At 37.9% G+C, this 27170-nt stretch overlaps 1 protein-coding gene across 2 annotated transcripts in view; it reads right to left on the bottom strand.

The window, feature by feature from the left end:
- Positions 1-27170, bottom strand: part of MTA3 (metastasis associated 1 family member 3) — a 142499-nt gene that overhangs the window by 17482 nt on the left and 97847 nt on the right. For both annotated transcript variants that reach the window (XM_069800247.1, XM_069800248.1), the window contains exons 16-18: positions 23929-24075; positions 11661-11692; positions 4639-4793 (exon numbers count right to left, since the gene is read on the bottom strand). In XM_069800247.1, the coding sequence (XP_069656348.1) occupies positions 4639-4793; positions 11661-11692; positions 23929-24075 (334 nt within the window). The remainder of the gene's footprint in view (positions 1-4638; positions 4794-11660; positions 11693-23928; positions 24076-27170) is intronic.

The raw sequence follows: 27170 nt of genomic DNA, 5'->3' as shown, positions 1-27170 counted from the left end.
AACTGTATGCACACTGCATACCTAGAATTGGTAAGAAAAGTTTTAATCAATAGATACATTTCTCTTGACATCCAACAGCTATATTACTGATTTTATTCATAGATTATGATTATGTCTTATATAACTCAACAGATATTAAGCTGATATATTACACTTTTTATTAAACTTCTGGAGACTATAATATGAACTGTCCCACTTTTAAAATTATTATTTAACTCCCAGAATGGTGATTCAGTATAAAGAATTTAATTTCTGCATTAACGTCTAACAGGGCCTACAATAGAATCCACATCACAGCTAGTCAACAAAAGGGGAATGAAACCCCAAAAGCTTCCTTATAGTGAAGGTGATTTAGCCCAATGTCCTGAATAAAATTCTTTTATAGTTATGAGACTTTTGGCTGATCCTAAAGCATGCACTTAGTGCTAGGAGAATCCTAGCAGCTAGTATTTAAGTATATTAAAAAGAAATAAGGAAACTCCCTTGGTCAGCAGTGATAAATGTAAGCCCCTTTAAAGAGTGATTTTTCAATGAATTGTGTAAACAGATTTGCTTTAGAATAAAATTTTGAGCAAGTTATTTTGCAGTAGGGAATGATAATTCCTTTTTCATTCAAAAAGGGTAAGAATAAATTAAAATACAAAAATGTTAAATCCAGCAAAGGTCAACATAAAACTATGATGTAATGTCAAGGTTAAGTGTTCTTGAACTGTCTCCTGGTTTTCTGCTTAGATTAATCCCTGCTGTGAGCCTGTGACTGAACAGAGGTGTGGAAATCCCAGGTGAGCTGGACTCCCACAGGCATCAGGAAGGTTTTTGAATGGAGAGTGCAGCTTGTCACTGCAGATGAAAGAGCAAAACTGGGGACCTCTATATTTATTGGCAAAATTCACTGAGCGTGCTCATAGGGATTCAAGAAGGGGATCTACATGTGGATATATATATAGATAGATATAGATCAGTCAAAAAATTCATATGGGTGATGGCACTAATATGTAGGCAGATGCAAACTCACTCTGTCCCTTCCCCAAACTGGCCAGTGGCTGTAACAACTGGGGCTCAGCACCATGCTAACGTCCAACCCAGCTTTGCAGAGGCCTCTGGGTTGGAGAGAGGGGAATACAAATAGGAATTATGCTGGCATTTTCCCCCAGATGTGCAGATACTGATACACAACATGGGACAAAACTGCATTCAAATAGCTACAACTTCAAAAAAAAAAAAGAAGCTGAAATTTATGAGAATGCACATTACGACTGATAAAAAGTACATTCCTGTTCTACTCTGAAGAGCAGATCAGCACCTAAAATATGCTGAACTTCAGATGTAAACTCCAGTCTTTTTGTTTCAGTGATACATATGCTCACACTAAATTTTAAGCGTACCTGCAGGTACTGTTGAACTGTGGCCTGAGTGAGGAGTAAAGGGCACCACCCTAAAATTCTAGGGTAACTCTAAGGTTTTACCTTGGAAGGCTTAGATGACATATGATTTCCATAATTATTTTCACTGCTCTGAATATTCAGCTCCCTACTCATCCATTGCTACAAGTATCTTGAATCTGTGAGCGATTAGATATACAAGAGTTAACTTTACAGAAATACGATTGCTGCTTAAATTCAGAGGGGGGGAGGATGACAGCAATTTCTTATTTTAAAATATCTTCTAAAATGGAGCTATAGGCATAAATACATATATTCACCTTACCTACTGATGGATAATAAAATTCAGAATGCTCATGTGCATCTTTGGCTTGGTTAGCATGAAGTAGACTAGCACCTCATTTAGTTTAGCAGCAATAATATTACATTTTTTTCTCAGATAATATCAACTGACTACTGTAGTACAATTTTGTTAGCTAAATGTCTGAGAAAATTCACCCTCTAGACTCTCTACTCGATGTTTTATAGAAATATGCATCTTAAACTTTAATTCACTGCACACAAAAAAAAGTTTTAGGATGGACAAATGAAAATTGTTATGTTGCAAACAAAACAATCTACTGAAAAATATTTTCCCTTTTGCTGTAATTAGCATGTGTCTGTCTTACATGTATTTTTAATGAAGAAATACACATGGTAAAACAGACCGGATCCTGATGCAGCATGGAAGAAGTGCCCTAAAGAAGGAGTTGTTACCTTGATTCAAATGGGGTGATTATTTCTGAACTGAGTGTTCAGAATATATTTAAACACCTATATGGCTGCAAACTGGCAACTGATTTATTTTAATTTTTTTTCATTCTATGGCACGACTGGATAAGTTGTGTGCTGCTTTTTCACAAATGTCTCCTCCCTAGATCTCTCTTCCCATTGCAATTATATTGCATTCAACTCCATCACAGCCGTGCTCAGCTACATGAACTCCTATCACAGGGCAGGCTGGCTGTCAGGGACTAGTGTGTATTCCCTCTTCCTCCTTCTTCCCCCAAAGAGCAGAGCATTTAACTGTCATCTTGGGCATCAGTGCATTCCTAGCAGCAGAACCAGGCAATGCTTTCCACTTCAAGCTGTAAAGGTCAGAGGCAAGTGAGAGCCGAGAGGAGAACAAGCTACACCGTCTCTTCTAAATAATATTTGAGTAAAGGTAGAGGGGATCAAAGGAAAAAGTTCGAAAGGAGAAAGCACACCTGAGGTAGGGAAGGAATCAATGGGGATGGGATGGGGACAGAGAAAGAAAAAAAAAAGAAAAAAAAAAAGAAAAAAAGAAAAAAAAGGAAAAAAAAGAAAAGCCCTGTGAGAGAGAAGGAACAGATCTCATGTGAAACGGAGTTTCAAAGGATAAAAAGTTGCTGTCTCCTACTAGTTATAGTTTTGAAGATTAATGTGAACGAGGCACTAACACTCCTTGTGTGTTGCTATCACAGAAGGAAGGTGCATGCATATGTACTGGCATCGGACCTGCAGGGTTAGCTCTTGTCCAACTGGGAATGGCTGTACTGGGGGTCCCAACCCACGCTGGTCATTGAGCATTCCCTGCTGTGCTTCCTCAGCACGGGCCAGAGTGACGCAGCACGATGATGTTTTCAGGCACCTCCTTGTTTGAGGGAGTACCGATGAGGTCTAACTGCCCTGTGTTCCCCACACCAGGAGATTTCAAACGTTACGCTTTAAACTTTTAATGATTTGGAGAAGAGCACCAGGCACAGAGTCCTGAGGACTAAGCCCCTTGCTTACCCACCACCATGGGTGCAGAGGGGGAGACAGAGCAAGTTCTGCCTTGCTGCCTGGCCCGGGTATGGTCTCTGCAGCCAGGGGAGAGGGGTGGGGGACTTCCTAGGATGGGAACAGGCAGGGCTATCACGGATGAGTGATTTGCAAAGGCAGGACTCATCTCACCATACTTCAATCACCTCGAATTTCAACATCTAGTCTAGGCCAGTTCTCTAGGCTACCTCTGAGATCAGTGGGGAGACACAAATGCTGCCAGTGTAGGACTCACCTCGTCCTTTCACAGGCACTTCTCTATGATAACTGAAAAAAAAGAAATCTGAAAATTCTAAAACTTTGAAAGGTTACCAGTCTCACTTTGAGGGCATAATCACTAGGGATTAGTCTGATACTACTAAGCTCTTTGCATCAAACAACTCTCAAACTAGTGAATGCTATCAATCTGGGCTAGATATCAGAAGCCTAAGAGATCATCATCTTCTTATCACTCTCCCTGAATTGTCTTATTCCTCATACAAAAGAAAAATGAAGTGCCATATTCAGTTGATCTTGAAATAACCACCAAATTTTCACATACTAGTATTTTGACTTCTCTAGCTGAATCTGCCATAAACAGGACTAAATATGCACATTTTCCTTGGTTAGCTCTATATTTACGTATGTTCTTTCTCTTCCCTCATTTTATTATTTACATTTTTGTTCAACTACCAGCTTTTCTAGGCTTGTGAAATAATCACAGAAGTGAGGAGCAGTCTGATGTTACTTGCCCTAATAATCCCCTTGCTTAAGCAAGATTTTAAAGGTTTTTAAGTAGCAGGCCGAGCAACCACAGCTTACAAAAATAGCCTGTAACTCCTTATCTTAGTCTGACTGAAATCAGGGAATGGCCAGATCTTAACAGAGGAAGAAAAGAACAGAGGAGCCTCCAGAAAACTAGTGACTCTTCCATGATATCAAGCTCTACTGGGAAAAGCAAAAGCTCATTAAATTTCACCAATTAATTTGTAAATGAAAGACTGAAAAAGATAATCATCTTAGTTGCTTTTAAAGGAAATCCACTTCTAGCCTGGAAAAGATGCTATCTGCTGTATTTTTCTCTATTATGTCCTATGTATTTTTCAAGTTCTGAAAATTTTAGAGTATAACCTACATTGTGGAGGCATTTACATTTTGCTGAATGATCAGAGGTGCTTTAAACGTCATTGTATATGACCTACAGTTAGTAACAATTAAAAAGTTCTAATCTTTGCCACAGAGAAGGAGCCCTGACTGAATAAGTCTTATTAGTGAAATGCTGATAATATTAGTATGCAAGAGATGCAAAGTTGGGTGTATGTTTTGATGTAACATTGCTCTTCACTGTTAACGCAACCTCAAGCAATAATGTCAAAAACTGTTACTCAAATAGTGGATCAATAACACGTACGCAGTGAAGCCACATTCCCTGCTTAGATTTCATTTCTCTTACCTGGTCTCTTCTGTAGCTATAAAGAAACCATCATCTGAAGCATCAAGCCAATTTTGCCTCTGTCTCTTGATCACTGGAATGGTGCTTGTCTTAATGGCACTTGCACTGGCTTGCAAGGCCTTACCATTAGTCATATGAACATGGGGAGCAGCATGCTGAAATCATAATAAAAAGGAAAGATATTTGCCTGAGAATAAGCATCATTCTGTTAACTAATTCTGCTGTAAAGGGCAGCCTACACATAGCACCCTTCTCAAAAACCAGCTAGTCCTCCTCAACTAGTACCTGGGGGTCAGATAACACCCTGTGGGCACTGACATGTTTTATCCACAGTTCTTAAAATCAACTATTGCTAATGCCATTTTATACAAAGAGAAATTGAGGCATGAATCAGTGCCATGAACTAAGCAGTTTCACAACAGAAACCCATTGTTTTTAGGAGAGAATTCACATTTTCTGAGCAAAACCCCAGCATCCCAACCAATGAGATATGAGACTTATTTTTTTCATCCAAGAATGGCATCAGTCTAAGCTTTAAAAATCCATACTTCTCACTTCATAGGTCCTTACTCTGCCTATCTGTCTTTAAGTCACTGAATAAGTTTGGTCCTGCTGCTAATCTAAATCAAAGCAGAAAAACCAAGGTTTATATCACCTTGCTGGTACCAAGGTTCTTAGATTTACTCACCAGTCATTATATATTAGAGCTAACTGCAGTATGTCTGCATTCATTTTAATACAGATCACACTAAACATAAAACGATGCATTAATTTTCCACTAAACCTTTACCTGGAATAATTGTGCAACGAGAGCAAATACTCAGATGTAACGAGAGAAGCTGCCTTCTGATATATGAAAAGGAGAGAGTGAAAATAATGTTCTGTATATCATCTGTAGGTAACATTTTGGAAGAATATCTCATGACGAATATATTAATCTTGTCAATTCAAATCTTGTTTCCCATATAACTGATTATCAGCAGAACTAATTAATAACACTTTGATTAAAACGGATACAATAGAAGACATTATACAAAGATGAAAGTTTGCTTCTATTCTCTCACATGGATTCAACATCATGTTTTCTTCGGCAGAAATACTATTTTCTTGGTAAAATAATACCAGTATTCCACATTACTGATAGCATTTCTGTAATATTCCTAAAACGCACACATGCATGGGAGTACCCTCTAATTAGGGGACCAATTCCACAGCCACTGAGTAAGGAAGTGGCTGGTAGCATCCACAAGGACTAGCAGAACAGAACGCAGAATGGATCTCTTAAATCATGTCATAAAAACATAACAGCCAAAAATAATAAACAAGGGCCCCATTTATTCTGTACAATTCTTACACTCATATTCAATGCATTATATTCACATTATGCCACAACTTTCAACAAACCCTGATCCACACCATTTGCTCCCTCCAGTGGGACAAATTTTATGCATTTGATGAAAAATTCCAGTGTTCAGTATTTTAGCGCAAATAACTGAACAATCTCCTCTATGATTCCTTAGATCCGATGTAACAAAACCAAACAACAACAAAAAGAGCAACAAGACATCAAATTTGAGTGAGTCATATATAACTCTTTCTCAGAGCTAAACTATTTTCCTTTGTCTTAGAGACAAACAAGGTTTATGGTGAATTTAGTTGTTGCACATAGGGCTGTAAATCTATCTTTGTATTCCCTCTAAATATTTGCCTAATTTTTTCCATTTTTTCATTCAGTGTCTAGACTGCAGTTTGGTTTTCACATTTTTTTTTTGTATTGGCTTTGGTGGGGAGGAAGAACTAAGGGACATGATACTAGAAGCAATTCAGCTGTTATTTAGAATAAATTCAGTATGAAATACATAGTTTGGATGAAACTAGAAATTCATAGAGGTATTTAACTGATGATCTCATAGTGTACAAAGTGGATCGTGCTCAGAAAGTAAGAAATTAATTACATTTCACTTAAGGACAAGAGAAAATAAGATCATTGTTCTCCAGTCTGTGCTGGGGACCACATTGTCTGTAATTTCTAGTTAATCAAAACAATTGGAAGTTCTTGAGTAGAAAATCAGTTCATTAGTTCCTCTCAAAAAATATATTTGCCACTATGCATAAAAGTGAGCATTCAATGCCAGTCATACTAATATCAACACCAAGAGCAAAATGAACTTTCATACAACGTAATTGTTAAATGCTTTTTTAAAATTATGATGATGATTTTAAATTTTCCCCCTCTAGCACACAGTTACGCTAGAAAGGTTATGAAAGCCTCAGGAATACTACCTGTACTACCACAGAAGCCCTATTCATTCAAACCCCCTGCATGCAGAAAGCTCCAATAATTTCATCATAATACTGCCATGTGCAATTAGCAGCTGGCATTTTGATTTTGACTATGTACGTCGCTAATAAGCTGTGGTATGATTTTGCAACAAGACCACTGGCATTAAGTGTCCGCATAGCAGTGGCAGATCACCTGAGCAGAGCAGCACCTGAGCAGCAGGAGCTTTACCCAAAGTTTCCTAACTGCATGTTGGACAAATCCTCCTCCGTGCTGAGCAACAACTTTCTCCCAAGTTTTACCTCATCTCAGTCTGGGTACATCCATTGAGACATCTTGTACCTCTAGGACAAAATTGTTCCATGCCCAAAAGACACCATGGGAAAACCTATCTTTGAGCGCACTTGAAAGAAAAACGTTGCAAGGCTAAGGGAGCTTTGGTTCAGGCAATGTTACATCCAATAAAGAACACAAATATTTAAGTCAGCCCAGAGTTACCTCTGGGAAGAGTTTTACCTGCTGAACAAGAAGTGTCCTTGCTGCAGACTGAACACATCCTCAGAGACCTCTGAGACCAAAGTCAATCTTTTCAAGGGCTTCAACAAGGAGGAGTTTAAGGGAAGACTGTTTGTTATAGTGTCTTCACAGCTTCATGGATCCCCTGCTAAAACATGTATCTGGGGGCACCATTCTCAGGTCCCTCTCCCACAGGCTGGTGCACAGCTTGGTTTTTGAGAGCTGCTTGCAAGTGCTGCTCATCAAAACTCACCTGGCAGGGGCATGGATTTCCCATGGGCATATACAAACATTCATTTCCCAGTGGGCAACTGAGACACCTCCAATGTTCAATGAATGCAACAGTCCCTTTCATGAAGAAGCTACGTAAGAATGTGTTTCTCTCTGTCAAATCTTCTGGAAGCAGCAGCACAGAGTTACTAATTCAGTCAGTTGCTAAACTGTAAATCCAGGTCTTTCAGTACAAGGTGTACTAGGCATAAAGCTTTGCTGTGTCGGGGAAACAGTGGAATTAGCTGTATAGCGTCACTATATCCGTGATATGTGCTGTAGTGGCAGCTACCAGTCCAACAAAGTTTCGATACTATTCCAAAGACACCTACAAAGATACTCCCCAAACACTTTGTATTAAAGTGGCAACTTAATATAGCATCTTTATTATGGAGGGTAAATCTCCTATCCTCACTAGCTCCCAGAGGAATTTCAAGCATGAGGATATCAAGATGCACATTGGAAAATCAAGAGAGGAATCTTGTACAAATTCAGAAATGGGACTCAGATCCCAAATCACAGTAGAGGTTCCTGTCTGTAAGTTTCTCAACTTGTACTGGCATATAAGTGGGTGAGTGTTTATTCACTGAGAGCGATTGAAGATTCCGAAAAGACATCCAGCTTTGAAATAAATACATAACACCAACACCAGGCATTATAAGTGTAAAAACTAATAGTGAATGTTTAAGCTGTGACTGAAAGAATGTTTAACTGGATTATCATAAAATCCTAAGTGGACTTGAATTTATGACCTCTTAACATTTTTCCCCATCCTCTCAAAAAGAAAAAAATTCCCATTGCCTTAAATTAGCATTTTTAAAATTCTTGTCACTTTTTAAAACAAAAAATCATATCAAATTAAGCAGAGCAAGAGAAGCTCACTACATGGAAAAAAAAAAATCACCAGAAGAAATCAGGCATGCTCAGATGATTGGTAATAATCCATATAATCCATGATTGGTAATAAACCATGGTTCAATATATTTTGCATTGACCTAATTATACAGGATATAGTGTAAAACAACTGTAGAATTACATTAAGTTTAAATCAGGTATCGATTCTGTTTTGGCACACCTGAAGTGTTCTTATTTGCAAAGACATAAGCATTATACCTCTAATAAGCATCAAGGTTTGGGGCTGGTTTAATTTACTCATTCATAGAGATTTGAGATGAATGCAAAAATTACAAAACAGAGTCTCCACACAGCATGGAGTCGCAAATGTTGATACTAGCATGCAGGCACACATTCATTTTGGGTCTAGAACTTCATTCAACAAACCCGAAGGCTATTTAAAAAAAAAGATTTTCAAACAACAGATGATATTAACCAAACAGTCGACACAAGTATTACTTTTGAACCTCCTGATTTGCTATCAAACCTTTCACAAAACACCTAGAATAGATGTAATGCTGAAAATCCAAGTCAATTACTTTTCTGTGCGAGGGGAAAAAACAAACAAACAAAAAAATGACAGTTGACTTTCCAAAGCATCTGGGCTAAAATACTACAATGTTTATAGCCTCTGTATTTCATGGAACTTACACAAAAGCTATGTAACCTCTGAATAAACCATGTCTTTAAAAGCAGCATTTTAGCATTTTGAAGTAAATATATATTTATATAAACCAGTAAATTAGTAATGGAAGACTAACCTAGGCATCTATCCACAGAATAAGAGGAAATTTATTTTACAGTTAAAGCACAGAAGACCCCCTTCTTCCTCCCCTCACACAGACCCTTAAAAATTTTTCTAGTTTTTTATTTTTATGAACAAGAATCTGAAACAAAAAATAGGGAGACAGGGCGACATCATTGTATTTAAATACAAAATAAGAATTCTTGTAGTGTTCTCAGAAAAACTGCACTTCTTTTTCCTTAGCAAAGTATACTCTATTGCTCGTTGGCTTTGATTTTAACATAAATCTGAATCTTCGGAGACAAGATCAGACTTAATGCCTTACTTTCACCACCTATAAATGCAACTTAAAAGCAGTTCAAATACTTCACTTTGGTAAGACAAAAGCTTTTTTACATCAAAGCATCTGAGGCAGTATATAAATTTGCTGCTCTACCTCTCACATTCTGACTGACCAGAGATCATGCTTTAACTTTTTATCTGTTACAACATTAACCATAATCAGTGAGAAAAAAGGGGACTTTATTTCAGGGTAATTATTAATTGCAGCACTCAGCAGTGGATCTCAGCAGTATTGCTTTACTATGTCTGTATTGAATAGATAATCTCATACTATTTCTAATGCAAGGCATAGTATATTTTCTGGCTTTACTGACATATTCGACCTACTCATTAGAGAATAAGAAATTTTCCATTAGACATTCAGTTATGCTTTAATTGCAGAGAATAGTGGACATATTGTTATGACCTTTTCACACTAAACAGTATACTTATTTTTAATTCTACTCTTATTTAAGTGCAATGGACAATTACTCCACGCTGACTATAGAACATTAGTCTGAGTTGTCAGCAGAGAGGTCTGGATAGGTTCACAACACAGGAACCTCAAGAACTCAAATTATTTAAAAACCTTTCTCTTATCTTTTTAAAGTTTGGCCACGTTTTGGTGTGAGGACACATTTGTATAGGCAAACCCCCCATTTCTTTGGGTCAGTTTTTAGAGCTGGCTTGATACATTAATGGAAAAGAGAGACTGACAAAACATGTTATCTTTAGAGTAAAATTAATAGGAAAAAAAAAAGGGAAATGAAGAGTGAATTTTTCACTAGCTTCAGCATTAACCTCTAGCTCTTTTCCCACCACCAATGCAGAATTAGAAAAATATTGAAAAAATTGTTAATCCCTTCCAGAATTTTGTAGCAGAGGAATACACTTGAATAACTAAGCATCTTATTTTGAAATGGGTCTATTTAGACCAAATTCATGACAAACAAGGATTACATCACATCCAGTAGAAAACAGAAACATCACTTTTTCCAGATCTCTCTCTACTATTTTGAAGTTTTGTCATCTGTAGTCCTTACCTATTTATTATCCATTTGCACTGGATTATTAATGACTATTGATGATAAAGGCAATGAACTGTATCTACCCCTTGTCCCTGTTGAATCAAGCATCTGTGTGGGAATTTACATGTCCCACAAATACTGTACATACAGAAGAAGTAATAAACTTGAAGGGACACCCCGAAAAGTGTAGGAATGAAAATGAACAAGCTCACATCATGTTTTGTTGGGTTTTATTCTAAAATTTCAAAACTCACCTCAAAAATCAGTCTTTTTCCAAAAGTGGATAGCCCTCCCCCCAAACATCTGCAGGATAGGAATGAATCATTCCCAGTCAAAGAAAGGTTTTCTTTATGTGAATATTTGTTCAGTCCTTATCTAACTTTTATTAGGAGTTTGAAACAGAAAGAGACTGATAAAATTTCTCACTCTATAAAAACCCAAGATAGACACTAAGTCCATCACATTTTTATACATAAAACTTCTAAATCTTATTTCTGAAGATGCATCTGCCTGTTTAAACATTTATTTCTGGAACCCAAACTATCAAACTCAAGGTAAAGTCAGAAACTGGCCTCACAGGAATGTGATGCAAGAAACTACTCAGCTATTCTTTTGAACTTTAAATGTGCTCTGACACATGTGATACACATAGAATGCAAGAGATTTTACCAACATTAGTTTGTTATAATCAAAAATCACTTAAAAACATAACATACAGAATTGTAACTGGATTTTCCACCTATTCAAACTGACAGCACTGGTACTTCTTAAGCTATTCAACCTCCCATTTTTTTCCAAGATTTTCCATGAAATGCAGTGGCATACAGACTCATTTTATCTCTACAGTGATACTGGACTTTATTAAAAAACATGCCAATGGCTTAGGATACTAGTATAACCACTCTGATTTCAAAGGAAAAGTCATATCTATAGATAGATAGATACCTATAATCTCCACTATACTTACCATTATTGTTCTTGCTGTATGGCTGCATGATTCTGGAAAACAAAAGAACCACAGTGCGTTAGAGTATTGTCTTTATCCATAAAAGCCCTATTTTCTGATGCTCACCATGAAGGCTAAGATGCTACTGTTCAGCTACAACAACGAACATAGCAGAAATGCAGAGATTGGAAAGATTTCTCATGAAATGAGCATGAGAATCATCACTGGTCCTGAAAATATACAGCACACTATAGTATGCTCTTAACTGCACTCATTCTCTTTGCTTAATTATCCTCTTCTGCAAGAAAATATAAAAATAGAACTAATTCATAATTCATGTTTCAAGAAGTGGTTTTTTTCATTTTGCTTTTAACATATGGCATCATTTAACATGGAGGATTAGCTCTGCAGAAAAAAATACAAATAGTATCAGCATAATTCTATTACTATTCCATTTGAAAAAGCTTTATAAAACTAGATAATTCTTTTTCTGAGAATTTTGAGGTAGATTCTCAGTTTGAAATTGACAATATATATTGAAAAGTGTAACATCCAGAAATCTTAATTATACTCTCCTGTATAATAAATCATGAGTCAGTCAACTGAACTCACGGTTATATTTATATAATTGCTAAGGAATCAAGACTAGGCTAATATAGATTTCACCCTGCTGTTTCAATTAAATTCCGTTTGCTTCCCCCCCCCCCCCCAAGGACAGAAATCTCACCCTCTTTGGCTTTAAAACCCTACAGTTGTCATATTATAGCCATGTTCTTTTTCGAAGCACTATAACTTCAGTAACTAAACATCCTCCTAAAAAGTTAAAAAAACTGTAAGAAAATTCGCTCCTGATCTATAAGATCCAAGATGATGTTACTAGCAATCTCACAGACTTGCTCAAAACTTTGGGTAAGACATCATATCGGCTGTAGTACACAGAGTTCTTAAGGAAGAGACATTTAGCAACACTACGTGCAGTTCTGGGTAAATGTACACAATCCTGCAGAGTCTCAATTCTGCAAGGGAGATAAATGTACAATAATTACAATGGCTCAGTTATTCTTGCCCCAGTTCCAAATCGTGATTCTTATGGGGGTCCCCACTAGCATCACTTACACAAAGAATTCTCCAGGCATTTTGCTATTCTTAAAAATAGCGTTAAAGAGATTAAAAGGACATGAGGAAGAACAGCTGCACATCTCTTTCTGAAAAAATGGTCATTACACCTTCAAACTAGTGTTTCATTTTGAGGAGTCATCTTAACCAGTCTGAAGGTATAGTTCAATCACTGATAGAAACAAAGACAAGCCATTTTAAATACCTCGAACTATTAGAAACTTTTACCCGATATGCAGCAGTAATTCCTGTATCTAGTTTACACTTACATTTGTCCAAGTCTTCATCCTTAACCAAATCTCATTAAAATAAAAAAACATATACCGATACAGGTATCAATAACCTCCCACTGATAAAAGTTCTGTAAAGCAAAAACATATCTAAAGCCACCAATATTTTAGTTGCAAGCTCCTGTTCCAGCCCTCTTTTCCTCTCTTATTTCACATAAAAACTATCATATATAAAAATACATTTAGGTCACCAGTCCTCCAGGCAAGTTTTAAACTGGTTCTATGAAAATTAACTACTGTGTCCTGGTTTCAGCTGGGATAGAGTTAACTGTCTTCCTAGTAGCTGGTACAGTGCTATGTTTTGAGTTCAGTATGAGAAGAATGTTGATAACACTGATGTTTTCAGCTGTTGCTCAGTAGTGTTTACACTAAAGTCAAGGATTGTTCAGCTTCTCAAGCCCAGCCAGCGAGAAAGCTGGAGGGGCACAACAAGTTGGCACAGGACAGAGCCAGGGCACCTGACCCAAACTGGCCAACAGGGTATTCCATACCATGGGACGTCCCATCTAGTTTGGGAACTGGGAAGTGGGGGCGGGGAATCGCCGCTCGGGGACTGGCTGGGTGTCGGTCGGCGGGTGGTGAGCAATTGCCCTGAGCATCATTTGTACATTTCAATCCTTTTATTACTACTGTTGTCATTTTATTAGTGTTATCATTATTAGTTTCTTCTTTTCTGTTCTATTAAACCGTTCTTATCTCAACCCAGGAGTTTTACTCCTTTTTCCCGATTTTCTCCCCCATCCCACTGGATGGGGGGGGAGTGAGTGAGCGGCTGCGTGGTGCTTAGTTGCTGGCTTGGGTTAAACCACGACATACTGTGACAGTCTACTGTTTCCTGACACCTGAATACATTTGGTACTGTTATAAAGTAAAAGAAGATCACAGTAATCTATAATCTGTTCAATTTTTATCTTTACAGTAAGGTTATTTTTGTTATTACAAGTTTGTTTATTTTTTTGACATTCCAGTGAAATAACATTTCAGGAACCCTGATGTTCACAAGAAAACCCAGAGACTGCATTCATGGAGGTATAAGCACCTGAATAACTCTTGAGACAAGGACTCATTCCATTTATAAGCCCAGCTACCCAGAACCTATCGCCAAGAGCACAACTGCATTTCCTGAGGAATCCTCAATGTAAGCTGAATTATCAGGTTATACAAAAAGGATGGGGGTTCTTCCCTCTTGAAATATAGAGAAGATACATTATGCAGCACTTCCAGCCATCCCCAAAAAGATCAAAGTGAACAAACAAAAATCCATACTTTTTATACTCAGATGCTACAGTAATAACATCATCACTCTTACTCAGAGGTGCTATGCTTTTGGCTTAACTTTATATGCCAAATCTAGAAAAACTATGCTTAGCCATGATAGTCCCAAAATACTCAGTTCCACAGACAGCCGAGTGAAAGAGAGAATATCTTCCTAAAGGGAACTGAGGAACAGGCAAATGTACCTGGAGGCTGTTAAACAGCGTATTTTTTTTTTGAAGAATACTTTACAGACACTCTTAATGCAATGCCAACAGCTGTTAACTCCAGGACATTACCATATCGATAACCTATTAATAAAACCAGGCAAAGAAGTGAAGAAAGATTTATTATATTTGTAGAGTAATATCCCTCTGTTATATCATAATATAAAAACAACCTCTGTTTTTGCATCTCTCTATCTTAGCTTTTATTGCTGTAGATACTGAAATATCATCTAGAGTTGCCAAACATCTTTTAGAAAGACCTGAGTATATTCATAAATAAAAAGCTAGGGAAAGAACTGTTTAATAAGTAGACATAGTGAAAAGGTTCTAGGATCTAGCAGAGACTACTAATTAAGGTGCCATTGTTACACAATTTAAGCTCTTACTTACTCTGATACACAAATATTCAGATTTTAGAACTGAGGAGACAGAGATTTCGTCCAGAAAATAATTACAGCTTGATTTGGCAGGAATCTGACCAACATTTATTCATGAAGACACACTGGCCAATTCTGTGGAAAACTTTGCTTTTAATTAAGGTAACTAAGGAAGAAAGCCCTTGCTTCCAATTAAAAAGGCAGTCATGCAGCATTCAAAAAGGCGTGTTTTACAAAAGGTCTGCATGCCAATCAACCTCCAATGCAGCTTGAGGGCAACAGAGCTTATTTAAAAACCACAAATGTCTTGGTGTTCAACAGAACAGAAAAAAACCTTTGGACTTCCAGTTTTACTTGCCAAGTTTTACAATGCCTTCAGGAATTTAAATAATCGGGCTTGAATTTCAGCAAAACTGGCACCAGTGGTCACTTGGTTTATAAATAAGTTCTTACAGCAAATGATTCTGTGCAAGGTGATAACTGTACTTGCACTTCTTCAGGAGAAAGGAAACTCCAGGATACAGAATGATTCTCCCCTTCGGGCTGATGAAGTGCTAGTGAAGTGGATTACTCCACTTTAAACAGAAATGGACAGACTTCATCACTAACAAGGGGTTTTGGTGATGTGATGTGAGTAAATTACAGTAAATGCAAGTTCAGTACTGACAAGATGGTCAGAAGTTTATTATTGTGGAGAAATTGATGCACCGATGGCAGAAACTGCCCAAGATGCTCATATGCTCTTTCTACAACATATTTATTGGAACTCAAATAGAAATGAGTAAGCTGTAAAAAGAAATTTCCTCACATTAGAAGTTGCTTTTCTAACCATACCACCGATCAAGTGTTCTTCCCTGTTTACAGGCACTAGGAGACTATAAAACTTCCCACTGTAAAACCATTTAAGGCTAAATTAGAAAAAGTCCACTGCTAAGGGATGGTGCCAGCTACAGAATTATTTCAAGTTTACATATTATTCCCCAGCAACATATTATTATTTTTTCCCTTAAGAGTTCTTCAAGCCAGGACAGAAACCACATCCTTAATAACACTCCAGTCCTCTTCCAGCTGTTCATGTGTTGCATGTGCTGGTTTTTAGTTCTGCTGATAGGAAACTTAGTTATCTGATATTCATCTTTCTCTTTTATATTAATGGGGTCATGAGCAATACTAGTGGGTGAAAGGTTCCCTTTTTCTAAACTATAAATATGCTTCAAGATAATGTCATTTAGACATGTGGAAAATAAAGGCAGACGGGCAATAGCAGAGGTGTTTAATCCTAGTAACACTCCCAGCTTATCATAGTGCATAAGACTATAAAGAACCTTTTCACCCAGGATGGACCACCTTATAAAATAAGCTGAGAAAGGAAGACTGTTTCATTATTTCTCCTCCACTTGGGTTATGAATATTTTAAGTAACCAAATGTCATTGTTTTTTTCCTACCAGTTTGTAGCAATGGAACAAGTGACATTAAGTATTATTTCAAAAGTAGTATTAAAAAAATAATAATATCTATCTTATAATCATACTAAGAATGACTTTGACTTAATTTGAGGAAGACCCTTAGTCTCCCAAGACAGAAATTTGAAACACTGGAGAAACAATATACAGACGAGAAAAGCAAAAAGCACAAAACCGAACAGAATTATCACAAAGCATTTTCCCCAGACTCAGGATCTTTCCAGTTACACTGTCTAAGCACTTTCTGAAGGTGCCTTCCCTACTGCATTATGTACTAAAATTGTTAAGAACTATTGCTCTGCAATCATAGCTTACAAAAAATAAACAACCTACTTGACAGTAATCATACACAGAAGCACTTTAAGTATGAATTCCAGATCTCAAATCCAGAATACGTAATTCATGAGGTAATATGCTGCTAATCCTGTTATCCAACAGACAGGATTCTCTTTATGCAACTTTAATTCTTTAAAATAATACTAGGCGAAAGTAGTGATTCCAGGAATTAGGTTCTGGTTATCTGCATTGTGTTTTGAATGCTAACTTAATTATAGTGTTGTTTTTACTGTTTGCTGGTTTAAGAGCTGATTTATTCTGCCACTTAGAAAAGCCAGTGTTACCGCAATTTCATGCCTACATTTCACCTATCTATAAAAAAAGAAACACTGATTCAGCAGTAGAAATGGGGCAGTTCATCATGAAGTGCCCCTTCCTTCATCTGCGAACCCACGTAGCTTGTTCTTCCTAACCCCTGCTGTTATCAGAGTTATCAGAAGCATGTGTTACACTGGTGAATACAGAGATACAATGCTGTAATCTTTTCATAAGCATTCATTTCTTAGTACAACAAAATGTACGGCACACTCAAAGTGGTGCATCAAAGCATGAATGCGATTCTCGTTTGGGGCTTTTTGTGAATCAAATGTAGGCAAAGAAGCCTTACAAATCCAAAGATACATTTTTGAAAGGAAGGAAATAAAAGAAAAAAAAAAAATCCCCTATTCAATTTCTAGTGTACTTGCAACCTTGGAAATAACTCACATTTCACAAGATACAGCAAGCCTGAGAACTACAGTTGAATGGAAATTGTGTTTTGACTTTGGCAAAACAAAAGCAATCACTGTCTATATTTAAAAAATCCACAACACAGTGCTATGCTATGCTAATGCTTAAGAACAGTTCTTTCTCAGAGGAAATTCAAGGAAACGGGTTTGCAGAAATGGTTTTGCTCCTTCCAAGTCCTCCTGTGACCAAATTCTTCATATATAAGTCACATTGCTTACCTTTACCCACTGAAAGAATACTCTGCAACTGGAGCAGTCTTCAGACACAGAATGGAAGACTGTTCTTTTATTTGTAATCAAAGAACCTCAAATACTTGGAAGATAATTGTAATGTGAATTCAGTGTAGGCAAATGATGACCGGACATTTATCATTGCAAGACAATAAATTGTTTTCTCAACTTTAAGAAATTTGGGGGGGGGAGGGGTGTAGATATTTCTTTTCTGTTTTTGGACACAAGTATTTTCCTCCTAGTTGATTATTTTTTGTGTTAAGTCACAATATCATCTTCATTTGGGGTTGGAGGAATGAAGACCAAAGTGGGGAGGGGGGAATCATCAACTCATTGTAAACAAACTGAAGGAAAAACATTGTTTTATAATACAAAAATTTAAATAGAAAAAAAAAAAAAGGCTTGAGATGTGCAAACATGAGTTGTAGTAGCTTAGTTCTACAAATGATTGACAACGTCAGCAGTAACACCCTGGGGTAATTAAGGCTGGTGATTTTCCAGGTACATAATTTGGGCTCTGGAAGTTGTCACTAGTTCATCATCTCCAGTATCATCATTTGTACCTCTGCAAAAACAAGTGAATATACTGACCACAGAAATGCAAGCTTTAGAGCATATTAGTTTTCTACTAAATATTTAAAATGATTGCTTCCAATTAGACAGTGAAAATGGACAGAAATTGGCTACTCTTGTGCAAGTTGCAAAAATCAAAGGTTAAAAGGTTGATAGGTTAATCTCTTGAGGGTCTGAGATGGCTTTAATGACTTTGTGTAGAAAGGCACACGGCTCTTACTATAAAGTATTTCATATCATGACGTGAATAAGCACTCTGAGCAATATATGTTGGGAAATAACCCAAAGTCATAAACACCCTTTTCATAGTCCTCTGCTTCTCCAGTAAATGACAGTAACACAACATCAATTTTTCCAGAGAGAAAATGCTTGCACTTCCATTGATACCAAGGCACACATTTCAGTAAGAGATCTGTCGCCAAATATTTCAAATTGTTTGCTGGCTATACCAAGGACCAAAGCTAGAACGCACATGCCCAAAGTACATTTCAGAGGAAAAACTGACTGTAGAACAATATATAACTTCTGTTTCTCACTTTTGAGAAGAGTGGGTATACTCAGTTCAACATTAATCATACTTGTGTTTCAGCACGGAAGAAATAGCAAAAGTGGATTCACATAGTAGCTTGTTTATCACATCTCGTTTCTTTCAGTTGGAAATCACTGGTATGTAAAATAAGGTTTATAAAAATTTAGGTAGGTTTATAGTTTATTAATATGTAAGAGAAAATTTAAGGTTTTATTTTTTTAAAGCAATGGAGTGCCAGATGTATTTTGGTATGCATTTCCTGCTGCTAGCCTGCCACCACAGTAGAACATCTCCATCTCTACCGAAAAACAGTATTGTGGTAACAACGATCAGACATGTTTGAAAAAAACCAACTCCCTCTGCTGAGAAATTCCATCCTACAGTGAAAACTCCTTCCTTCTAATGTACTTTCACATAGGGTTATGTGAAGTTAATTACGATGAAGCACGTATTATAACTGTGCTCTCTGTTTCAAGAAAATTTGGGGCAGGAAAGATTCCAGTCTCCCTCCTTGTCAGTTAGGCTGCTTATATTTTCATGTGTTTGTCAAAGGAGAGTCTCAGATTCCCCATGGAAAGATAGGAGTGAAACATAAGCCTTTCTTCCTTGCTTATCTCCTCAAGAGCCAATAGCATTAGTCATAGGCAGAGAGAGAAGGATTGACCAAAACAGCATCTAAGAGAGAGGGTGCATTTTTTTGAGGTCTTTCTCCCTCTGCCAAATTGCTCATGTCACTTTCTCATCTTGCTGTACCACAGATGTGCGCATTCCTAGGAAAATGGACCCCAAAATTCCTGTCTCATTCTTAGATACAGCTGCATACTTCAGTACATCCAGGAACAGAAATTTGACTGTTGAAAGAATCCTCTTGAAGGCATCAAGACATCTCAGCCTGAAATACAGCATTAAAGGTCTGGGCAGGGGAAGAGGGAAGGAGGATCAGGGCTGTTGATTAAAGTCTCTTCAGCTATGAACAACCGGTTCTCTTATTTCTGCCCATAAGTCATGAAAATGGTATCAACGGGCACAGACTGATTTCTGTACCTCATTAGTGACGTTAGTATCTTGGACATCCTGTGGATATTCTGATTCTCATGCATGTAAAAAGTAAGGAAATGCCTGCCAGCTGACAGAGATCATACTCATGTAAAATACCTCTAACCTGATCTTTCCAAATATTATAAGGAAAATTATCATTACTCACCCTGCCAAAACAATACCATGATGTGAAGCTTGACTACCTGGATGTACTGTTGCTCACAGTTAAGCAGCTTGTGGGTGAAAGTAATTGCTTGGAATAATTTCAGACACTGTAATTTAAAGACCAGATTCAAAACATCTACAAAGCACTTTACAGTCACACCTAAATCTTCCCAGCGTCAACTCCAGTCATAAAATTGGATATACGTAACATTCTGCAACGTTTTGATTTTCTGAAGACGGAATTTTCCCATTTGAAAGAGGCTGTCTTCACCACTGAGAACCACTTAAATATGTTTTGTTGACTTTATTTTCAGCAGCAGTGGAAATACTGCATCTCAGGGTAGTTAAAAGCACCAGCATGCACATTACACAAAAGCTCCCCAAAGTACTGTGATTTTTTTCCATAATAGAAAAAAGCTTTGTGGCATTTTTCATTCCATCCTACAGAATGTGAGATTTGCTGTTGTTTGAAAATAAAAGGAAAAACACTTTTCTAAGACCATCCAGAAAAAGTCTTCCTCCTACAATAAAGGACACACACAAGTACAAGATCTTCTATCTAGTTACAATACACAATGCTTAAGCAGTGCAATTTTACTTAAGTCTACGCCTTATGCGTGGGTTCAAGCATACAACTACAACTGTCAGCCACCAGTGACTGACACTCCGATGAGTTAATAGCAAGACATCAGGGCACAACCCCCACCATTTATGAAGAGATAAATGAGTTCCCTCATCATTCTCGATAAAGATTGAGCAATAATAGTCAGAAATGACAGACTCCCTCATCCCTATCAGTTGCACCAGACTCTTGCTGGAGGTGCGTCCACGGAAAATTGAAAGGGAAACTTGTGCTGCATTGGACAAAATCAAGACTCAAGCCAACATAAGACTTCTCTAAGAAATGCTAATCATGTTCTTGTTTATTACTCTTAAAAGCATTAAACCAAATATTAAAGATGTTTCTCATAATCTTCCCCCACTCCCCCATACAGGCATAAAGAAGTGCCATTTCCATATTACATTGCTTTGTTTCTGAGCCAATAATTATTACTTTGTTTATAACAAATTCTGTCAAAATACGGCACTCAACTCACCTAGGCAGTAAGACTGACTTTAAACATGCCAATCTAAATATATATTTACGCAAGCCTAAGTGACATTTACTTGAATGCTGTAAATTATTGCATATCTTAAGTAAACATATTTATATGGCTTATTTACAACAAATTTCTAATACTGTTGGAAAAAAGCAAACCTGAACATGCAGACATTTCTATGTCAATAACATTAAGATTATGAAAATAGCAAGAGATAAGACTTAATATAAGCCCACTGTGCTACTTTTTGTTTGCTCATTTCAGGAAAACATGCACTGAAAGACAGAATATATCATCATCTCCATAGCAGGCTTTCTGGATACTGTTAATTGATACAATGCAGTCAACCCTGCAACAATCAATAGTATTCTGGAACCAAAAAAGCCTTTTAGTATAATTATAGTAACACAAAAAGTCTGGAGGTTGGTAAAACCTTTCATTGCACAAATAGCACACTGTGGTCAGTGCAATTACACAGAAACCATAATTTCCCAAGTTGATCTGGTCACTGAGTTTTTGATGTGTACTAAAGAGAAGCTGGATAAATTACAGCCCAAAAAAATGTATTTTATATTTACCAATAATCAGAGAAGGAGTTAAATTGTAAATATTAAAGGTAATTGTTTTTAAGTCAAAAGGAACAGAGAACCTGTGCTGTTGAGTACCATTACTACTGATTTGTTGCTTTTTCTTTGCATTTTATTTACAATTTGCAGGCTTTTAATTAAAGAGAGGGGCTAGGATAAGAACCAAAATAGGCATTTTTAAATACTAAAATAGCCATTTTTACGCTAACAAAATACAGATTTCAGTTATTTAGGATATATGCTTTCCAGTAAGTTGTATTTTCACAGAAGATTAGACAAGCAGAAATAGTTATCTCCTAAATCAGTGACTTCGAGTTCTCAATACTAATTTTTCAAATTAGATTTTGTGCAAATTGCCTTGACACAGTTGTCTGACTGTTTGATACAAACTAATCAGAGTGGCTAATGACTGGTTTTATACACTCGTTACTTTGAAGAGAATATCCGTACTAAGTAGAAGGAAAATTTTAGACTTCCAAGCATGCCTCCTTATAGGGACAGAAGGAGGGACGTAATCATAATAATGTTTACCTTGAACTTATTGCTACAGCTTTCTCTGCAGTAGAAATGTAACATCATCTTTATTTCCAGGTGAAAGTCATTCATCTCTCAAAGCTCATACGGAAAGCCCAGTCTAATGGCCAGCATTGGTGGAGGGGGGAAGCAGCAACTACTAGACCATCCCTGCAGAACTTCACACTCAGAGATCATAGTGGAAATTCAGCATTTATGGCTATGCCTATTAATGTCATCATCTTTTCTTCCAAGTACAAGTCACATGGTTGTCATCTTGGTCCACTGAATAACATGCGCGGCAACACAAGCTATTTGCCTCCTGTGTAACGACTGTTTGCACACTGAGCAGAGGTCCAAGTGATCCTCTCTTCTGTGTATACTAAATAACCACTTCTTGTCAAAGTGTGTAGTGATTTCTGTCTAGGTATTATTAAATGTACAGTAGGTATTTTCACTGCAACATACAAATAGCGTTGGCAATGACAGAAAAACATGATCATTATGGGAAGATGATGGATAATGGATCAACTTTTTCTTCCTGTATTTGGAATACTATTTCCATTAGTTTCTCTAAAAGGGGAGTCCCTCTCATTTCTACCTCGACCTATTCTGTGAAGCATTAAAACAGTCACCTCTTTTGAGCAGACTGTGTCCTGAACAGTCTATTTCAGAGCCTAACTTCTTTCAGATTTCTGATCTCAACAACCTTGTTCAATTACAGAACAAATAAGCTAATGGCTTACAGAAGTTACATCTCACAAAAACAGAGTTCAGGAACACTTGCATTTCTTTTCAGTGCAAAGAAATCATATCCTGCTGGATTCTCCTCTTACTTGGACATGAAGTAAAACTGTTCACAGTTCCAGTTGAAAACCTTTCTTTCTGCTAATGATTTAAAAAAAAAAAGAAAAATCGGTAATCCACAGTCAATTTTCAGAATAAAAAAATAATTATTTGAGAAAAGTTAGCCTTACCCAGAAGTTTCCATCAGTTTTTGCACAGCTTCATATCTGCTCTCTATTTGCACCATACTGTAATGAAGTGGCTGGATACAACAGGCTTAAACATCACCTCTGGCGCTGCATAGTGTACAGGAAAAGCCTCTCCTGTACCTCTGTGACAGCCCTTTCGCTTCCTCCTCTGCAAGCGGTATAAATGCAGGTACAATCGCTTTCTAAGGAGTGCCTACCTTCCACCAGTCCTTATAGCCAGGACTACTTCTTGTTTGAACTGACTCTTTGACATCGGTCTTGGGATGCAAGACACCAGTCCCCCCTATCACCAATTGCACTGTTGAGAATCCAGACTAAACCATGTTTAGAATTCACATAACAACAAAGGGATTGGCTGTAAAGTAGCAGGCCCAGTATGCAATAAGTAATTTCACACAGAATAATTCAAAGGGTCTTGCAGATCTCTGCAAAATATTTCTTCAGATAAAAACGCAAAGCAATAAGGCAAAACAAAACATGTTGCATCTCTGCCTTCACCAAATTTGTTTTATTCTTTTCTCATCCTTTTATATCAAGATTACTAAGAAAAATGGTAAAAGGGGTTTTTGCAAGAGGTGCCATTAATATATCCATGTTCAATGAATAAGCACCACCATTCACTGCATTAAGAACCAATGCTATACACACGCTATTCATGTCTTACACTTGTCGGTCTGTATCCCCTTATTTAATGTCATCTCAGGTCCACACAAAGTTTTGCAATTCAGAGACTTAAAGAATATTTCTTTTATATTCCTTCACATACCATCAAGACCATTATGATGGCTGTAGTTTCTTTTTCCCAAAATACTTAATGAAGAGTGATTGGAGGGTGCAAGCAGTCGTTTTGCACTTGGACTTTGAAGGCTTGGTGTTGACCTGATTACATTGGGTTTCACTGCAGGATGAATCTCTGTTTGAGACAAAAGAGAGAGAGAGAAATTATACATACTTGATTTAAAAAATAAATAAAAATAGTCTCTTCAACATATTAAATTTACATTTAAATTTCCAGTGAAAGGAAAGAAAGTTTCTTCTGCAGGAGTGTGTTTACAGGACCTTGAATAACAATTCAAATACAAGTCTTCACACCTACAGTTCCTCCAAGTAAGAAAAATCTATTTCACTTTAGATTGCCCAAGTTCAATATTATGGGTGTAGAAGTGTAAGGATTTCAGAGGTTGAAGAGAAATTTGTTAATACAGATCAATCTGAAACAGGACTGTGTTTACATTTTCCTACCCTTTTGAGGTTTGTATTGGAGCTACATGCCTACAGATTTTTTAGCAAGCAAATAAAAGCATTTTACTATAGTGAAATCACCTCAATACCTCAGCTATTCAGTATTTTCTGTCCCAATAACAAGCTTTAGGGGATCTCCCCAAACACAGGTCACCAGGTGCAAAAGTCAGGGGGCCAGCCACAGCAGAGCTCTGGAACTAGAAGTACCCCAAAACTGCAGCAGGAACACAAAAATCAAGACTGCAGTGGGTTCCCCAGGAACTGCCAGACTCCCATACACAGTCATTACTGGGGAGCTTCAAACGTACCAGAGTATCTAATATGGTTCACGGGGCAGGATTATTTTGGAGGAGGAGGAAGAAAGGTGCCTAAGAGGCAGTGAAATGCATCTGGCCAGCACACTTCAAGGTGGCAGCTGCTGTGTTTGCCAAAAGCTGATGCAGCTGTATGGAAACTTCTCTGATGTCTGCCAGATAGAAGCGGCAAAAGGACGCCTCAGTAGAGTCTGCTTGCCCTTCACCAGGCATTTGCTGAACCAATTAACTTATTCCCATCACACATTTGGGTTCAAAATGCCACCACTGTATATGCCCTCAGACCGACCCAGATTTGTGAGGGACGTCAGACTGCTTGAGGGCAGGTCCCCGTCCCTCTGACACGGCCGCAGGGCACCAGCTGCCGGCACTGCAGAGGTTGCGAGGCACTTGCAGCCCCATTACAGCCGGCCACCTGATTGCCCCAGGGAGCAGGAGAGACCTCTGGGCTGAGAACGTGAGGGCAGAGGGGCTGGGAGACAGATCAGGAGAGCCAGCTGCCCAAGGGGAGTAAGATCAGAAGGCAAAAATTAAGTACTTTCTCATTTGTAGCCCAGGTTTCCACCTCCTGAAGAGTGCCGCTTTCTGCTTTTCTGTTTATAAAATAAAGCATGGAAGCTGGGAACATGCAAAATCTAAAGTGAGGCCAGGTATCCAAGGAGGAGGCCCTCCAGCCTCTGCCATTCCCGGCTATCAAGCAGGAGAAACAGAAATCATTGCACAAAGTTGAAGTCTGGTGCGATAGCAGATTTTTCCTCTTTCAGAAATGCCAAGGAAGTCTGATATCTGAGTGCCCGCCTGCCCAACCTCACGCTCTCACTCCCACAGCGAGCCTTCACCCCCAGCCTGCAGGAACCCAGCCCGACCAGCAACCAGCCGTGGCTGCGGGGGAGGCTGGGGCTGTGCCGTGAGAAGTCATGATAACCTTTAAAAGGCAGATACATAAAGGTGGGACAGCCAAACAGTTTCATCAGTATCCAAACAGGTGGAAAGGAGCAGGATGGCCTCAGTGACGTGGCCAGGCTGCACTGGGAACAGCATGCCAGGAGGAGACAATGCCAACAATTTCCACATTTGAAAAGACTTCGCTTAATTGTTAACCGCTGGTTTGGCCAGAGCTTGCAATAATAGTCTTAAAGCATGAACACCCTCATCCAAGATGCTTCAAGAGGGTCAGGTAAGAAAGAGTATGGTAGTGTACAGACAGGTGTTAGGATAGCACGGGGCTGGCGTACAAGTAATTGCGTCAGGGCAGTCCTGTAAAGGCTAGTCTGATGTCACCGATCTTCTCACCACTTACTGAGATGAGAGCTTTTTACTGCCATTCACTGCAGTACTCTTCTGCTTTTCATATAAAAGAGTTTAGGAACACCACGCACCCAGCAGATTTCATGGCATGTCCCATTCTTCATGCTGTAGAGAACAAGTGTCTATTTTGGTTTTTTTACCAAAATGGGAACAGAGGCGTGCTTAATGTTACGAACACTACTGATTGCTAAAGCAAACCTTTAAAGTGAAATAGAAAGGTTTGCGCCGTTTGCTGAAGATGATTGGAATTTGGATTCTAAAATGTTCATTTGGCAATCTTTTCCAATTTTCCGAAGGAAATGGTTAATTTTCAGGGCTAACACCACTAAAATACTACCTTATTTGCCAAAGAGCTCCAGCAGCAACCGCAGCAATCCCAGCAGCTGCACCAACATACAACAACTCATAAACTCCTCCTGTCTACAGCGTATAGGACATGTAATTTTGTATTTTCAGTGTGAGCAAACAGTTGAAGAAGGAAGCATTTTCTTCCTTCGACTTTTCTTCTTTTTGGAGGTCACTAATCCTCCATTAGTTTACCACAAAGGCTGTCCTTTCTCTCTTTCTGCAGTAGAGGAATGTAGCAAGACCAAGCTCTCCCTTTAAGTTGTAGAAACAAACTTAATTAAACAGCCAGGACCACTTCCCAATGGATTGAGTCCTTCCTGTGGGGTCTTTACACCTTACACTCACTCATCCTCTACATATAGACTTGCTTCAAATACCTGCATGCTTTAGATCAGCACTTTCTAACTAGCTACTTCATCACACCTGAGAGGGGTAATGAGGCATTTCAGGGGTTTTGCCTGAATTATATTATCCCATCATATTATTGTATTATGGAATAATAGTAATTAGGGATCTTTTAATTCCTGCTGTGCCTATCCTTGTTCTATTGTCTAGTACTTCACTGAAAATCTTCTAGTCACCTGCACCTTCTGCTTACTCAGAGAACTAACTATAACATCCAAATAACCCAAATTATCCCTTTACCCACACAACAAATAACCAGTTGGCCACATTCGGACTGTATGATCATTTCTGAAATAAAAATAAAACAGGAGTGAGAAACGATACTTGAATGATGTATTAGGAAGCCTTTTTATATGACCAAGTTGCAGCCTCAAACAAGTAAATAACAACT

The sequence above is a fragment of the Haliaeetus albicilla genome, chromosome 13, assembly GCF_947461875.1.
Source record: "Haliaeetus albicilla chromosome 13, bHalAlb1.1, whole genome shotgun sequence".
NCBI classification, from domain to species: Eukaryota; Metazoa; Chordata; class Aves; order Accipitriformes; family Accipitridae; genus Haliaeetus; species Haliaeetus albicilla.
This window is presented reverse-complemented; position numbering and strand designations above follow the sequence as displayed.